General features: G+C 38.6%; 1 protein-coding gene across 4 annotated transcripts in view; it reads left to right on the top strand.

Annotated features, from left to right (window-relative positions):
• The window catches only part of Su(Tpl) (Suppressor of Triplolethal), a 295,468-nt gene that overhangs the window by 241,363 nt on the left and 35,291 nt on the right, over positions 1-18,814 (top strand). For all 4 annotated transcript variants that reach the window (XM_065234038.1, XM_065234037.1, XM_065234039.1 and 1 more), the window contains exon 3: positions 9,011-9,291. In XM_065234038.1, coding sequence (XP_065090110.1) covers positions 9,011-9,291 — 281 coding nt within the window. The remainder of the gene's footprint in view (positions 1-9,010; positions 9,292-18,814) is intronic.

Raw genomic sequence — 18,814 nt, forward strand, 5'->3', positions numbered from 1 at the left:
CGGCTCCCTCTCCACCGCCATCAGCCACATATCTAATCGGCACGCCGTGGCATAGAGAAGCCAATCGGCGAAACCCGAGCCCCCCTTGTTGATGTCGTCGTTGATGACCGGCGGCTGTCATCCGATACTGATACTTGGTTGCCTATAAATAGCAATCAAAACAACTTTCGCTTCTTCAAAACAACATTTTTTCTCATCATCTGCCTGAGTCGTACTCTCATACTCGGTACTCACGTGTTCCATCAAGCGAGTGCAGTAAAACTAAACGCATTTTAAAGTCTCTATATCAATCACATATCTCCGCACGCTCGGAGATACCATACAACTGATGATGGCCGACGACGACGACGACGACTCGAAAGCAGACGACGAATGTTTCAATAACAATTGTATAACAATTATAATGACAAAGCTCTTGGGCTGTAAATTCCACGCGGACACTCGACGAATTTTGCGTTGACGATTATCGAGTTCTCTTTTTTGTGTACAATTAAACAAAATCATATTTCACATGATGCCCGTTGACGGAACTGATGCAGAACATGTTCACTTGTCATATGGTCCGGGTATATGACGACGACCGCTTTTATGTTTACCCCCTGCAACTGGTATTGTTGTTGTTGTTGGGGGGTCTCGTTATGACCGACCTGTGAACAGTTAAGTGTAGCAACTACACTAAAGTGTAAGCAAGCCCCAATAAATGCTTCACCGAGCAGATAGACGAACGTAAAACTACGACTATGGCGACTACTGCAATGACGACGACGACGACGACGACGACGACGCCGATGATGATGCCCAGTTATGAAGCGCAGTTATAACAACGGGGTGATCATGACATTAATGAGGTGCTTATATTTTTTGTTCGTGTGGATCGGATGCCTAGATACGAAGAGTGAAATTTGTAATGAATTTTAAACGGCGCTGAACAAGTCCAGTAGAATTATTTTAAACGGTTCCGTTAATGTTCCTTTGCTAGGTCGGAATCACATTGATTGTGCGAAAAAGAGGAATTGGTTCAAATTTAGCACCTGTAAATTTTTGTTCATGGCTACCAAATCCTTGCGAGGTTGGGCCTCTTACATATACACGTGAAAAAGAAGATTCCCTCCTCACTGTATTTCCTCAATCGGATGACGGGTTTAAAAACAAATGCTTTTTATGCTAGATGGAGGGGCAATCATGAATTCCAATCCCAATCCCAATCGCTGTGGAAACATTATTTCTGATCGATCTCACTGTCACCTTGAAATTTCAAGGGCACAAATGTAAACTCCTACAATACATACATCGATGAAAGTGAAATTTCACGAGCGATGTCACAACTGTGTCCGAGATTTGTGCTCTAGAAATCATGAAGTGATAGGTCATAGCAGCCATTTCTTGGACCCTACAAGGAATCACCTTAATAGTTTATTATGATAATTATCGCCTAAATCTAACATTTCACTCTTTTCGAGAAAAACGAGGTTGAAGGTTGACAAAATCTTTTTTGATACTTAAAATAGTATCAACTTTTGACATTTTTAAGACCTTTAATAGTAAAATGCGATCGTAAAATTGAAATTGAAATTATAATCTACCGTTTCATACTTTTTTTTTCTATGAAAACGTGAAAAATGTTACGTAGGACATTTTACTCTTGTCAGGTGTACAAAGGACATATTATATAGGACGTTTTGTTAAAATCACAGTTACATAGGTCATTTATGTTTTCAACATTATTTGTTTGTTTTAAAGCATTATGAGTGCATAATTTAAGTTATACGAGTTAAACGAACAATATGAGTATTGGACAATGCATCAACTTTTTTTTAACTGTATATCGCAACACTGCCCACAGATTGTTTTGGTCGATCGATGCTTTTTATTTGATAACAGTGTTATTTTAGGGGCTGTACATTAACTACGTAGACAGCTTTTCGGTATTCTAACCCCCTCCCCATGCGTAGACAATTGTCCATATAAAAATTTTAAAATTTGTGTGGGCCGTGGATAACTGGTCAACAACCCCCCCCCCCCCCACGCGGAAATAGTAGAAAAATGCTATGAACGATATGAAAATTCCGATGTGCACAATCACATTGTTTTGGTTTGTTTGAACATTTTAGACGTTTTACTCGTATAAACACAAAGGACCGAAGTACAGATCTGCATTGTTTTGGTTTTTTTGATACTTCAGACGTTTGTCTTGATGAACATAGTCAAACGTCTTATATAACAGTGAAACATCGTTAATGCAAATTTGGACTTCAGACGTTTTGTTAATTTAGAATTTTCTCAATTCAATTGACATTAATCTGAATGTGTGTGTGTGTGCATAATGTTCTTAGGTACAAATGTTACAATGTTACATTTATAAACTCGATTTGTTTACATTTGTTACTTATGACCTTTTGAAAAGTTAGACGAGAATTGCTGAGCTAACTTTGTTAATGCGAATGCGAATTTTTATGCCATGGATATTTAAACTTTATCAAGTTACTCAATTGATTTTAATGTTAGCCTATTTAAAAATAATAATTATAAGTGAATAACTTATTATGATAACTAAAACTTGCACTAATTTCCGATAGCTTCCCATGGCATTATAGATGTTCAAACTAGGGAGATGTAACGTGTTATAAAATGTTTCAAAGATACAAGAAAAGTTTAGTTCCATTGCTCTTCTATCACGAAAACCGATTATTCCAAGCAACATTGCTAGTTTTATCAAGGTTTTAAAGTATTATACAAGTCTAAATCATGGTCTATAGAACCCTCATAAACGCAAAATTGTTACTTGAAATAACGCTTTACAAATCCCCAGTCTAAACATGGCATAAATGCATAAGCAGTTTTCACAGTAAAGTTTAAGATTAGTGTTCTGGCCTTTAGCATTTCGAGCTGCGCTTTTGATCGTAGGCACATGTTAAAAAGGTATCAATATTACATATTCAGAAGTTTGATATTCTTTAAGCCTAAACATGAAGTTCACCACGGCAAAGATTTTTTTTTTCCAGGATTACCTTAGAATTCTATTCAGAATGATCAAACAAGACTTACAAAAAAATACCCTTAAAAATCTCCTCGTTCTTTGGAATTCTCTTGAAACTCCTCGAAAAATTTCCTTAGAATCCTTTTTAGAACTCCATGGATTCATTTTTTCTTCTTTAATTGTTTCTAAGAATTTTTTTAACTGTTATGTTCGTGATAGGGTACCCAACTAACACTTGAATAACACGGTGGAAAAAAGCAAAACAATCCTCACCACATAAGTGTTAAATTCTTTTACAATTTTTTTTGTACGGAAATCTCCTCAGAATATGATTATTTTAGTACTTTTATTGGATTACCCGTGAAGTTCCTTTTCAATTACTTTACAGTTATCCTCAGAACACCCTTAACACTCCGAATACCTTCGAAAAACAATGCAATGGCAAACTTAGTCATTCCTTGATGAATTTAAAAAAATGTGGTACTTCTAGAATTCCTAGGGTCTGTAGATTATTTTGATTGTAATTAGATTAAAAATAGGGTTGCCTACTTTATTCAGAGGCGAAAAGAGTCGCTACACTTTTTTTTAAAGGAGCGTTTATGGGTTTTGCAAGTGGCCTAAGATCTATAAATTATATTCATGGGCACAAATGTTCATAATTAGCCATAATACAGTCATGGTCTCTATATATAGATCCTGGAGACAAGGAACGGTCCTCCGGAAGATTCGGAACATCCGTAAAAATGGTCAATCCACGAAACTGATCCTAGAGCTCCGCGATTTTTTTCGAAAACACTTGGAACTGTGATATACGAATGAATTGGGGTTCATGACATAAAAACGGACCCGGATGGCCATGGGAGCGTGCTCAGGAAGATCCGAAACGTCTGTAAAAACGGTCACTCCATGATACTGATTCTAGAGCTCCGCGGTTTTTTTCGAAAACACTTGGAACTGTGATATAAGAAATAATTTAGGGTCGTGAAATAAACATGGTCCCGGATGGTCATTAGACCGTCCTCCGGAAGATCCGAAAGATCCTTAAAAGTGGTTCATCCATGAAACTGATCCTAGAGCTCCGCAGTTTTTTTTTTCGAAAACACGTGAAACTGTAATAAAAGAAAGAATTTGGGGTCGTGACATAAACATGGACCCGGATGGCTATGAAACCGTCCTTTGGCAGATTCGGAGCATGGGTAAAATTGAAACTGATTCTAGAGCTCAGCAGTTTTTGTTTATCTCTTGGATCTGTGATATAAGAAAAAAAATAGCTCGTGACGTAAGCATGGACGTGGATGGGCATTAGACCATCCTCTGGAAGATCTGGAACATCCTTAAAAGTGGTAAATCCATGAAACTGATCATAGAGCTCCGCAGTTTATTTCAAAAAATATTAGGAATTGTGATATAACAATGAATTTGAGGTCGTGACATAAACATGAACCTGGATGGCCATTGGACCGTCTTTCGGAAGATCTGGAACATCCGTAAAAGTGTTTCATACATGAAACTGTGAAAAACCCGCGATTTTTTCGAAAACTTCGCAGTTCGAAGTGTTTTTGAGAATGCAATTCTAGAATCTGTATCATCGATGAATCACTTTTATGGATCTTCCAGAAGATGGTTTCAAGGTCAAACGGGTCCATGTTTATGTCATGATCCCAAATTCTTTGTTATATCACAGTTTCAAATGCTTTCAAAAAAACTCTAGGATCAGTTTCGTGGATTGACCAATTTTACGGGTGTTCCGGCTCTTTCAGAGGACAGCCTCATGGCTATCAGGGTCCATGTTTGTCACGACCCCAAATTCATTCTTATATTACAGTTCCACGTGTTTTCGAAAAAAAAACTGCGGAGCTCTAGGATCAGTTTCATGGATGGACCAGTTTTATGGATGTTTCAGAACTTCCGGATGGTGGCCCTATGGCCATACAGGTCCAGGTTTATGTCATGATCTCAAAATTCTTTCTTATATCACAGTTCCTAATGTTTTCTAAATACCGCGGAGCTCTATCATTTCTTTCTCTTTCTACCATCGCTTCATTCGTGTTTTTTTTTCAAACTTCGGCGAAGTGGACGAATGGAGGAGCGTTCGACACTGAAAGAAATTGAAAGCCAAATTGAAACTTCGTTTCAACTCGTAAATTGACGTTACTTCCATTGAAAGGAAGCGAGCAATTCTTTTTTCAATTTCGTTTGGCGTAGCTAGGCTAGACAGTAGACTGGCCCACAAAAATAAAAGTTCTAATTTTTTCACGGGCCAACCCCTAGATTTGTGCCTTTTAGGTGAGAAAACCATTATCCGAATGTTTCAGATCGTTTGGTCCTAAGATGAGCTGGCGCTTTTAATTTGAGTTTTGTATGGGGAATTTGGATAAAATACATGACAAAATGACACTCCTACACTCTATTGATCATACAAATGTTTCTTTATTCTTGATTGGATTCCGATTTTCAAAACTTGTAGTTCAGTTTATTAGCAACAACTTTGCTGAAGATTGCATCATTAATCCAGTTAGTTTTATTGAGATATACGCATTTGAATTTACATGAGCATTTTGTATATGAAAATTTCAACCAAATCTCCTATATGAACATTAAACCAAAAGCGCCAGGCCGTGTAGCTTCAAAAAGAGCTGAAACATATCAATTTTAAATCAAAAGCGCCAGCTCGTGTTACATCTGAATGAGCTACAACTTTTAGAGAGTGGTTTCCTCACCTAACGGCACAAATCTAGGAGTTGACCCATTGAAAAAAAAATTAGTGTGTAGTGGTTTAGATATTTACAATGGTCCTAAAAACTCATCCGCCTAGTCCTAACGCCAGATGTCTAAAAATTAATGAAAATAATTAATATCGTCCGGAAGAAAATCCTTGCGGGGTTTCTACATGGACGTAGAAAAGAAGTTTCGTGCATTTCCTGAATCGGAACAGGAATGTATTTTGTGCCGGGATAAAACACAAATGCTTCTTATGCTAGATGGAGGGACAATGGATGAATTTCAACCCCAAGCGAAAGACGACTCACTATATATATTTATATGTCTTCCATCCATATATTTATCTAATAAAAATTAACGATAACAGAACATAACGCCTATAAAATAAAAAGACCGAGCAGGGGACAGACAGGGTGTCAGCGAAAGGAATTGAAAACTACAGTGAGGATTTGTTTCAACTCGTAAATCGACGTTACTTCCATTAAACGGAAGCGAGCAAAGCAAGACGATTAAATCCACATCTCCTTCATATTCGTTTGGTGTTGCTGGGGTAAACAGGTGTTATGAAAATGATGGGTTAAACACGTTACCTAGAAAGAAGGAAACTTGAGCTCATTTCAGAACTTCGAAAATGTAGAGCCCTGGTCGCCTGGTAACTAATCTCCTTATCTCTATAAAATTAACCTGCTATACTCCTCACGATCTCCATACAGTTAACTTTAGAGGCAGCTAGTAATTCTTCTTGGAGTTCTCCCATGGAATTATTATAAGAATCACCACTGAATTCAATTCAAAACATTCCTTCTTCTCCCCTTGGAATTTATCTCAGAAGTCCTCAGCACATCATCATTGATCAGACCTGTCATAATTTTGTTCGCTTTTGTTTTGTAGCAATTCTCCTTCTTCCTTCTAATGAACACTATTGTATTTCTCCTCAGAATTGTATAGAAAATTCTTTGAATTATTAGAACCCTGTAAACTATTCCAAGTTGTAGAACCTTGAACATTTTCCTGAGCCCATATTTTCTTTTATTCTGGGATCTTGGATTTTTTTTTCATTCCTCATTTGGACAATTTTTCTCAGTCCTAGATTGTTTGAAAAAACAATACTGCTTTTTTCTTCTTAAAAGCCAGTTTTTCTAGATAGCAATGGCGTCGCCCTAACCTCAATCTACGTGTGTAACAACTCTCAAAACGTAAACAAATAAAAAGTTATTGCTTTAAAATGTTGCAAATTAGTGAAACTAGAAGATGACGAGGCTAAGTGGTTACCGTTTCTGCTTACTAAGCAGAAGGTCGGGAGTTCAATCCCAGGCCCGTCCCCTTCCTTGCAATTATTCACTTTGCCTTAATTCTATACCCACTAGATTTTAATGAAAACAAATTCTTCTTTAACACCGATCGCATCACTTACCACAGTGTGGGTCCTGATCTAAAAAAAAAAATAGAAATTGGATGAGTGCGCGCGCGTGTGTGTGTGTGTGTGTTTGTGTATTATAATCGCTCTACCAAAAACGATCCCTGCGTGTGCGTGCAACCTTTCCCCACATCCAACATCCCAGTGATTTCTCGTGGAAGCGCAGAGGATTTCTCGGTTTCCTTCACAGCGAGTACCACGTCAACACATTCCTTCCCATTCCCTAGTTGACCTGCATTCGGACACGGCCGGCGCTGGTATTGCTAAATATTAGATCTCCAGTTCTTACACATTGAGGATGAATGTTAGTCCCAAACATCATCTGTTGGTTCTCTGTGTAATTGCAGCTGATCTGGTAATAACAGAGCAGCAACCGTGGGCGGTCAATCATGCTTTGCTTTTGCTTTGCAAATTAGTGAAACTAGAAGACCCTATGCATTTTGAGACCGATTTGAGTTGATGGCTCTAAATATCGTTTTCAAAGTTGTTGAACAGATTAAAAGTGAGGCTACGAGACGCCGCTGCTAGATAGGCAATTATGTCGGAATCTAAAAGGAAATTACTCAACCCACTTCAAAAGTTCCTCGGGACATGTGACAGGAGTTCTGAGCAGTATTTCAAAATCTGTGAGGAGTGTGAAATTTTTGAAAGTCCCAGAATTACAAAAATTGGAATGTCTACCCAGATGCACGAAAAGTCCCTAGTATCTTGACGATTTTTATAAATCAAATATAGGAAAAAAGTCAACGCCTCAAAATCGTGGAAGGTTTTGTAAATACCCTTTTTTAGATTACTGTTAGTACAGACTACACACTTAGATTTTTTGCCGAGATGGGCACCACCGAGCAGCTCGGCAATCTATCTTGCTGGATATCAGTGAAAAATTTGCCGAGATTCAGTTAACAAACGGGAATTTTGCCGACATCTCGGCTAACAAACATATATTTTGCTGAGATCTCAGTAAAAATAAATGCCGAGCTTGCTCGGTGGTGCCAATTTCGGCAAAAAAAATTAAGTGTATAAGAAGTAGGGTTCAAACATTTTATTGCTCCAGGATCTACAACAGTTTTTCCTATGAGAAAGGCCCCGGCGTAGTGATTAACCTTTAACACCAAAGATACGAGTTTAAATTTCATCCCCGGACAAGTCACAAATTACTCTTTAAGTGACTTTAAAAAAAATAGCACCAAGACCTCATTTGTATCAAGTTCATGATTGTTTAAACATTGTCCTAATTCAATCTCTCTCTCTCTCTCTCTGTTGACAATTCGGGGTAATGACCCATTTAACCCAACATTGTTCGGCCTAGTGAGCTGAAAACATAAGAAGTCTCAAGTTTTGAAATGTGCTACAAATTGATGTTTCTAAGTATCTTGAAAATTACATTTACTTTTTGTAATCATACAAAGATTGTAGCATTCGTATTGGTTGGTCTATCGTAAAACTCAGGCTTTATCATCAATAAGTAAAATTATCAGCAACCGGTTCGACCAATCGGCCACACCATCTGTGTGTGCAAATTTGAATCGTTTTTTGCATATGATTGTTTATCTACGAATAAACAAAAATAAAGAAATCGCTTCCTTCAACCCAACCGGATGCGCCATGGTCCGTCCCCGTCTCGGCTTATCTGAATTGAGCTTGCCTTATGATAAATATTTACACCCGTTCATCAGAAGAAGAAGGGACGGCTTCGCTTCGGCGATGCCGCGCCCGCCTATTGAATAACAAAAACAAACGCTAACCAAAAGATTATCACAATTATATTTCGCACCGCTGAAAAAAAAAGCGCAAGTAATTCCTCAAACCACTGCCCTCGGACTTTTATCTCGTTAGGCTTAATTACGATCCATGCGCTAATCACTGCCAACTTTCTTCTCTTCTCTCACCAACAGCTCAAACTCGGCAGCACGCTCAATCCCTCCATCCAGTTTGTCAACGGTGGTGAGGGCTATCTGTCCTTTCCCTCCAGCGGCAACAATGTGCAAAAGTTCAGCTTTTCGATCTCGGACATCGACGGTGGCGGCTCGATCGAGTGCATCCAGCAGAACCAGGGCCAACAGCTGCAGAACATGGGCCACATCCAGCACAAGATGAGGATACACGCCAACGATGACGTGTACGAGCGGACGAGACACCGAATGGCCGCCGTCGAGGAGACTCAAAAGAACAAATGGTGAGTACATACATTTAGCTCAAACGTTGATGTTGAAGGTTATCCGGAGATTGAACTTGAACACTCGTCAACCGGCGCCGCACCTGCGAAAAAAAAGCAGCATTCGGGGAATCCCTGAACCCTTTTCAACTATGGGTAATGATATGCGAATCAACTGTATGTCTGTGTGTCCCTGTATAGTGCGCAGCAGAGCACCTCTAATAAAACCAGATTGACGGAAGGAAGGCGCATTTCTAGGTCAGTCGATCTTGAAGTCTGGTTTCGCACGCACTGACCAGCCCCGCACCGACGTACGCATAATGTGTGTGCTCGATGATGATCTAGTCTTGGGGCTTGAAATCCGGCAAAAGCCTATTTTTTCCCATTCAGTCGTCGAGTCTCGAGAGTCGTCGAATTACTTAACGGACGGATCGATCGTTGGGGTTTACGTCATCTCAGGCCGAGCATTTTCACTGGGATGGCTCGCTGCGCTTGTCTGCATACTAAGCTAATGTGTGCGGCTGATCATTCCCAAAGCCGACCGGTTCGTTCGGACGGACGAGAGATTGTACGCACCTTGCACCGTCCGTCCGTCAGCAGCCACCGTACTTCGGTGATCGACGAGTGAGAGTTCCTGTGTTGAAGGTGCTTATGTGCAAACTAATGATCCAATGTGAAAGTAAATTCGTTAGCGATGTGCTTTTGTGGGAACATAAGTTGAGTTTCCGAAAACAAAATACTTCTTCAGTTTCATCCGTTTCATAATTGTGCGATCTTTGCGCCGCGTCTGTATCTGCATCTCAATCGTACATGCATGCAGAATTGGCGAATGTGCCATCAAACTTGACCTAGACTGCTTTTTTCATTGACTTGAATAAATCAAAGCAGTAGCTCGTTTTTTTATTGTATGGGTGTCAACCAAAGTGGTGCCGTGCTCTGCTTCTGCTGCTGCGCTACTGTTAATGATCTCATTCTTCTGCATTGTCACTGTTGATGGTGTGTGCCAAATTTAGCTTGCCAACCCCTTGACACTAGATCAAGGATAGTCGATAGTGTATGCTGCGCTTTTGATGGGAACTTTGTTGGTAAACAAAATGGTTCGCTGAATTCCATTTGCCTACCACTAGTTTACGTCTTTAGGATGTTTACGATAAATCGTTCGGTTGTTGAAATTGCTAATCAAACTAACGGAATTCCTCAGGGTCGAATTAACGTTTGCAAGTCATTTATTTTTTCAATTCGACTGACGGGTCGCAAAAACTGACAGACGCTTTGGGGCGTCTCATCTCATCAACCTGGCTTCGAATAGTAAGTTTAGATGATGGGTTTTATTTTGGTTCTGCGTTGTTTTTCTGTTGTACGAAGGAATCAGAGCGAAATTGATGCTTCGGGCGTTTGGATAACGATGATTCCATTCTAAATTGGATATCCAAATAAGCTTAATAAAATAAAGTTCATTATATGATGTTTTCTTGTTCTTTAATTCCCGATTCAATTACAATGTTTTCAAAATGGTCCAGGTGAAATCTAAAGCGTGTTCAGGTTTAGAAAGGGGGCGTTTTGTTGTGATCGGTCGGTCATCCATACTGAGCGAAAACATAAACAAATTTTAGATTTTACCTCTCGGAATTCCATTAAACTTCGCTTAATTGTTCGTTAGGGGCAATTAACCTTGTTTGTGCCGGAATTCGGCCATTTTGACTCATACCTATTGTTTCAAAATGGCGTATTCGATATTTTTCAATAAATCATTCAATAAATCAAAAGACGTGTGAGGCAAAGTTGTAGGACGCTGGTCAGAAAAAAAACACACTGAACATTTTTCGTCAAAAAAAACTTAAAAATTTCAATAACAAAAAAAGTAGATTTTAAAGATTTTTAAACTTATGTTTATTTAAAAGCTTATCAAAAATGCTAACTTTTCTGAAATGGACACAATGGATAAGGTAAAGGTTTGACTTCTTCGAAAGAGAGTGTCTACAAGAAAAATTATCCTTTTAACGTAGGTAGTGACTAGGGTGGTTCTATTTTTTTTATTTGAAAATTAACTTTTTGTTTTCAATTTTCAAAGGAATGCTTGCCTCTACAAAGTTATAGATAAATTAATTTTAAACAAAAAAAAATTGCAAAAAAATAAAAATTCTATCTCATTAACAAATTTTTCAACATTTTTCGAAAATTAGAAAGGGTAACTCTAATGAAAACTTTATTTTTGCTCTAACTTCTTTATTTCGATTTCATTGTGAGAACCATCTTCGAAGAACTTTAAGAGCAACGCATCTTTTGATGGTTGTGGAGAATTGATAGATATTGTTTTACGAAAGTTTTGATGATTTTTGTGTAAAAACGATCAGTAATATTTTTCATTTCAATCATATTTTAAATTTAAATCATTTAAAAAAATCGAAGCTCGAATGCAAATAGGTTTCTTTCTAACTTTACAGACGCATGTATTCCTATAAATCTTAAAAATAAAGGTTTATTTTTTATTTTGAATCCACGCCAAAAGGAAAATCTTTTCTTGTGAACAAACTCTCATAAAGATGTCAAACTTTTTTATTGGGAATTGCTAGCTGTTGTCTTACGAATCAATAAATGTCACTATTGTTAACTTTTTCATTGTTTTAAAGTCACTATTTGCGTTTTGTTAGTCACTAAAGTCACTACTATGGCATCAAATACTCACTACCAGCCCGCGTATTTTATAAATTTTCATAATGCACGATTTTGAATCGGTTTAATTTGTGACAACATGTGAGCACTGTGTAAATTTCATCAGAAGTCCATTGAAACTAATAACCGTAGGCTGAAATTACTTTGAACTGTCAGTTACATGAGCTAGCTTTCATGTCGCGTGTTTTGCGTGACAGTGGCCGTCATCGTCGCCGGGTTTGACTGAGTATATTGTTATATCGACAACTCGATCGTAAGTGGATCGTATTTTGATATGAGGGGCTCGGTGGTCTATGAGTTACCGTTTTTGCTTTCTTAGTATGGTTTCAATTCCAAGCGTTGTTAGCATCGCAAACAAACGATCACATCACTTATACTGGCCGTTCCTGATGGGCTTAATTTTCAACTATAAATCCCTTTGCTCTATGATAGATGTGGAGATGCAGAGATTTTCTCGGTCTCTCGTAGCAACGTCTATAAAACGAACGATCCTTTCCTTGCATGATGACCGTAAGGGCATGGCTGGCGCTATTATTGATCGTGATAATACTAATTCACCCGAATTTTCACACTGAGAACGGATTGCTAATCCCAAAGCCCCATTTATTTGGTTATTTGTGCAAATTTTGCTGGATCTGGTCAATCACGGAGTAGATCCGATTAATTAAAATGAGCTGTAGATTAATAAAATTTCACTCAAATTTATGCTTCTTCTTCTTCTTTTTCGCATTTTTAAGCTTATTGCTTAGCGCATATTAGCTTATTGCGTGCTCTCTACTTAGTGTTCTAAATGCACTTCCACAGTTATTAATTGAGAGCTTTCGATGCCAATACCAATGCATGCAGATGTATATTGTGTGGCAAGCACAATGATACTCTATGCCCAGGGAAGTCGAGAAAATTTCCAACACGAAAGATTCCCTCGACCGGACCGGGAATCGAACCCGCCGCCTCCGGCTTGGTGATACCGTGCCTTTGCTGACTAGGCTATGAGGCCCCTAAGCCTCAAATTTGTGTTTACTCCGTTTTAATTAAATCACGGTTAATCATAGACTTGTTCAAAATTTGCTTGAATTTGAGTCACTCGTATTCGCCCAAATTTTGCTCGGATATGAGTAACATTTACCTAACATCAAATTCGAGCAGATTTGAAGTTCGGTCAGACTGATCAGTGATCCGTAATTTAAAAACCTTCTAAGTTTCGATGACAAATCGGAAAAAAATAAGATTCTGGTCCTTGAAATATTGTCAAGGTCCTTGCGCTGGACTGGATTTTCAGAAATTTATCATATTGAGGAATTAGGACATTCAGAAGGGTGTAGTGGCATAATGACACGTTCGAACGCCAATAGGTCGAACGTGTCATTATGCCAAATGGATCATTAGGTCGAAAATCATTAGGGCGAATGGGTCCCTGGGCCGAATTTTGAAAAGTGAAAGACTGAACTTGAGGTTCTCTATGGAACAGTTTTCTACAATCTGGGACATTGAAAATTTGTCAACCTCTCCTTCTGAGAGGGACATCGAAGAAATTACAATGTCTTAAACTTAGGTTCTAGATTGTTTGAAAAATCATCAAAACGGCCCACTGTAAATAAAATATGACAATTTTGAGACATGTAACCTTCTGGACTTGGATTCTTCTCACACTGTCAAACAAAATGTCAAGATCTCATTCTACGAAAAAAAAAAGGATTCTTGACTTAGTCCTTATTTTAAGATTTCCAATTGACCACTTTGTCAAGCAGTTTTGGCGTGACTTTCTACCAGCGATTTCTATTTTTTTATGAAACGCACAAATTTTGGCAATTTTCCTCGTGGTTCTAGAAGAAAAAATCTCAAAATAATGTTTTATTTCAAAGTTCAAGTGGTAGTAAACGTCATTTTAACTGCTCGAATGAAGTGGTTAATTTGAAACCCATTCAAGATTCTTGATATTTTTAGAGTTTAGAGTTTAAGGGTTTTCGTAGCAGATTTTTCCTTCTTCCTGGGCATATTAAAACAAAATAGCTTATCATTATTATTTACTTTTTATTTTATTATAATATAATATGAATTTGGCCGGTTGCTTTTGGTGCAGCTCCACTTGGTTATTTGGCTGAGATCATTCCTTTTTATTTATTTATATAGTAACCCCTCCCTATCTTTTAAACATCAATTCAGCTTATCGTTTACCAAAACGAACCTTGCTGCAAACCCTACCCTCTTACCCAACATCCCAGTGACTCCTCGTGGAAGTGCAGAGGATTTCTCGGCTTCCATCAAAGCGAGTGTCATGTCAACACATTCCTACCCATTCCTTTCTTGACCTGTGTTCAGGCGCGGCTGGCGCTGGTATTGCCTAATTTGAGATCACCAGTTTTTACACATTGAGGATGATTCCTAGTCCCAAGCATCGTCTATTGGTTCTCTGTGCAATTACAGCTGATCTGGCAACAACAGAGTAGCAACCGTGGGCGGTCAGTCATGCTCATGCTCATGCTTCCTGCTTCATTTAACAACTACTCATTCTTAATCCGGATAAATACAGATGCCGCATAATGAAAAATGAACATCTTGGCCCATTCGACCACAGCTTGTGAAAAGAATTCCAAAATGATTGTGAGAAGAGCTACTGGTGCAATCTAAGGAGAGTTCTGGGTAGACTTATGTTAGGTGGTTTTGAGCACAATTCCAGGTCCAATTAAGGAAATTTTCTGAAAGTTCTGAAAATTCCAAGACATTTATAAGGAAAACTCCATGGTACTTGTGAGTAGAATGCCAAGAGAATAAGGAGAATCCAAAGGGAATTATATGAAAATTCTGTGGTTAGTTCCTAAGGAATTTTAAGGAAATTTCCAATGAAGTTTTGAAGTCAAATTCAAAGGAATGCTTAGGAGAGCTACAAGGCTATTCCTGCTATCATTTTTAGATATAACCAGTAACGCTGGTAGATCACCTTTTCGTGGTGCGTTACTGGTATAAGATCTACCTCCGAACTCTAGTACTGACTAATTACAGAAATGACCCGATTTTGTCAGCCAAACTTTTATCATTCAATAATTTCACATAACCGTACTTCCGAATCTTTCTCATTCATCTTTAAGATGGATGTTCAAAGTATAATTTGATGCAATAAGACCACTGAAAATTCGCATGGGTTTTGTAAAACATTAGAAAATATTTTCAAAAAGGGGGCTGACAAAATCGGGTCATTACTGTATATGATCGTTAGGACATCAATTCAACACATTTCTACACATTCCTTTCTTGACCTGCATTCAGGCGCGGCCGGCGCTGGAATTGTCTAGTTTGAGATCACCAGTTTTTACACATGAATTCTAGTCCCAAGCATCGCCCGTCTGTTCTCTGTGTAATTACAGCTGATCTGGCAATAATAGCAACCGTGGGTGGTCAATCATGCTCATGCTCATTCCTGCTATCATTTTTAAAGAACTCAAAGAGTGTGTACTGATGAACTGAAGCCGTTGTGTCGCGAATGTGTGTTTCGTGGTTGTTGGGGGTTTCTGGTGTTGTCTGATAGTGCTGCTTTTTAACACCGGTTGTAGAAGTAGCAGTCGCATATCTATGGGAGCTTTTCAAAATCATCGTAATGTCATGGATTCCTTTACAACATATCGGGTGAGATCTTTCCTTGATTTTTCTATTAACTTTCATTTAATTATTATAAAGACTATATTCGAAAAAAAATGAGATACACTGATTTGTTTGTAACTTTTTAGCGTGTTGGTAAAAAATGCTGGAATTTAGCCTAAAACTAGCTAACAGTGTAATGTTTACGCTGGTAGAGTTTCATCACAGTCGTTAAAGTGGTTACAGTACAAATGTTATGCACTCACTTCGAAAATTCAAACGCGTCACATAGATGGATCGGAAAACAGCTCAAAATTCATCATTCAACCGTATCCCGTATGATCCAGACATTCAAAGAGTATCAGACCAGCAAGAAGAAAGATGGAAGCGGCAGAAGAAGCTGTCAAAATTTGTCAAAACATTCCTTGTCTGGTAGGCGATCTGTGGATGTGGTAAAATAAGTCAGCCCTTGATCACATCTGGTAAAATTTACGTGCAAATTTACAAGGATGAATGCTTCCAGAAGCACCACATGCTCTTCCTAAGGTCCCAAAGAGGCCAGTTTTGGCCGGATTTGGCATCTTGCCATTACGCCCGACCAGTTTTAGGCTGGTACAAAAACAACAATTTTAATTTTGTACCTAAAGAGGTGTCAACCCTCCGAACACGCCGGAACTTCACCCAATCGAGGCTATCATGAAGGCAAAACTTCGCAAAACTGGATGAACTGGATTTGAAGAAAGAGCGGATGAAACTGTCGAAACAAGTTGGCTCCACCATTGCTCAAAATTCAATGAACAGTGGGCATTGGGACATGTAGAAGAGGTTCAATAAAGAAATGTTGTTGAAACATAACCATAATGTTAAACTTTATTTCCCGAAAGTTTGAAGATAATCGGACTTTAACAGAATTTCTGGCGACCATTTTTGTGTGTCTCATTTTTTTTTCGAATACAGTATTTATGAAATATTACATGTTGGGTACGGGAGGGTTCACCAGGGCACCCGATTGATGCGAAACGGATGTGGAAAGTGGAAATGCCAATTCCCTGTCTTTAACATTTCGTGAATAGAGGGCGGATTCTTCTCCCCACTCATTGGAGCATCTTCTTGTTGGAAGGCCTGTTGTGTTTACCAAATGTATGAACCTTTTGTTGGAAGGAGATTCAACCCTTGGATGCACGTGGGCGTTGTTGCCTACGGATTCACCCAAACCGTTTTTGGCCTATCATATACAATGGCAGGTTGAGTACAATTAGAGGTTATTAAACTTGACTTGATATCTCATGCTTAGAAAAGTTCTCTTGATTATGAGCTTGCTTGAGCTTGCTTGAGCTTGCTTGAGCTTGAGCTTGAGCTTGAGCTTGCTACTCTGTTACTGCCAGATCAGCTGTAATTACACAGAGAACCAATAGACGATGCTTTTGACTAGCAATCATCCTCAATGTGTAAAAACTGGTGATCTTAAATTAGGCAATACCAGCGCCGGCCGCGCCCGAACATAGGTCAAGAAAGGAATGGGAAGGATTGTGTTGACATGATAGTCGCTTTGATGGAAGCCGAGAACACCTCTGCACTTCCACGAGGAATCACTGGGATGTTGGATAAGAGGGTTGGGTTTGCAGCAGGGTTCGTTTTGGTAAACGATAAGCTGAATTGATGTCCTAACGATCATATAACGCGAAGGAGCTTGGAACTAAACCCACGGTCTTCTGCTCAGTAAGCAAAAACGTTTGCCACTAGGCAGACGAGCACCTTTTTAATCACCGAGTTGCTGTTATTACCATGTAGTCATATTAACAAATAAAACGATTGACGAATCTTGAATGTGGATGGACCCGAGATTAGACTCATGATGTTCTGCTCAGTAAGCAAAAACGGTTGCTCTAAGGCCACCGAGCCCCTCATATCACATAATACCGTTGCTCAAATTTGTGTATCCATTCAAACCCGGAACCAACGACAACAACGAGTTTCGCAAAATACACGATACACAAGCGATTTTACCATAAATATCTTTGATATGTAAGGACCTGGGACCGCGTTTTTCTGCTCAGTAAGCAGGCAACTGTAACCGACGATCTTTCAAATCCGAAAACTAAAAACTACGAAAAAGTACTTAGGCCTTCATTAAGTTCCACTTTCACGCGACGTTCAATGACAGGGTCCTATCCAGGATTACATCTGAAAAATCCAAATCTGGCCAACGCCCACCCTAAACCTAAACCTGTTCTAATCCACCTGAAATGACTAACGAATGGAAGACCCAGCCATGCAATAGTCTCATTCCGTGCCTTATGGCAACTTGATAATTATATTGCGCTCATCTTTTGGCACCACCCAGGGGAGACTTGGTCCTGTACCCAATGCTTAACTTATCTCCATTCCACTCAGCTACTCGCAATTTCTTGTGATATAGTGGGCGGAATATTATTATATGAGACAATTCAATGCAGACGTCTTTCCAAATTTGGCAGATCGACAGGTAATCGGTGAGTTACCACGATAGTTGCTATTCAACAACTCGACAACGTCCCATCGTCAACGCCTGCTATGAGAATTTCCCATTGCAGACGCCAACGAAATGACGTCATCGAGCTATCGATCAACTACCCTGGTTATCGCCTGGTACCTTATAGCACGATGCTAGGAGGCGAACCGGAAGAATCGATGAGCTACCTCTCCCCCGCTTAGAAAAGTTCTCTTGATTATGATGGATTAAGAAAAAATTTCAATCTAGACCATGAGGAACTTTTAACTAAGAGAAATATTTTAAAAAAACTAAGAGAAATATTTTAAATGCTAAGCTTTTAAATGTTTTTAAGATTGCGAATTTTGAATCTAGTGTCCGACACTTTCAGAAACTTTTTTTTTTATCTTGATCTTTGACAAATTTTCAAGACATAAAGATTTTGCATTTTTTTGTTAGCTAAAGCGATAAATCGACCTTAGTAAAACACATTTTTGAGTCGTGAAAATATTACCAGTTCATTCATAAATTTTCAATTACCTACGCCCTTGGTATGTTATTAACATAAATTAACATATAAACGTCAAAGTGATCCGATGCTAGCGCTGCGGCGAGTAGTTCAGGGAACTGATAATATTCAAATCAATGTTACGTCTTTTTGTCTGTGATTCTATAATCTTGACAAAAAAAATACTTCTTATTAAAATTATGATAATTAAAACTATGTGAGAAGGGTTGCGATAAAAACCTGGTGTTTTCGTTAAAGTCCTGGAAATGTTATTCAGCTAAATGAGTAGACACTAGACTGATGCAAATTTTGACATTTTC

The sequence above is a fragment of the Ochlerotatus camptorhynchus genome, unplaced genomic scaffold (assembly GCF_037179485.1).
Source record: "Ochlerotatus camptorhynchus isolate MF236.1 unplaced genomic scaffold, CSIRO-AGI_Acam_v1.1 ptg000428l, whole genome shotgun sequence".
In the NCBI taxonomy this organism is placed as follows: domain Eukaryota; kingdom Metazoa; phylum Arthropoda; class Insecta; order Diptera; family Culicidae; genus Ochlerotatus; species Ochlerotatus camptorhynchus.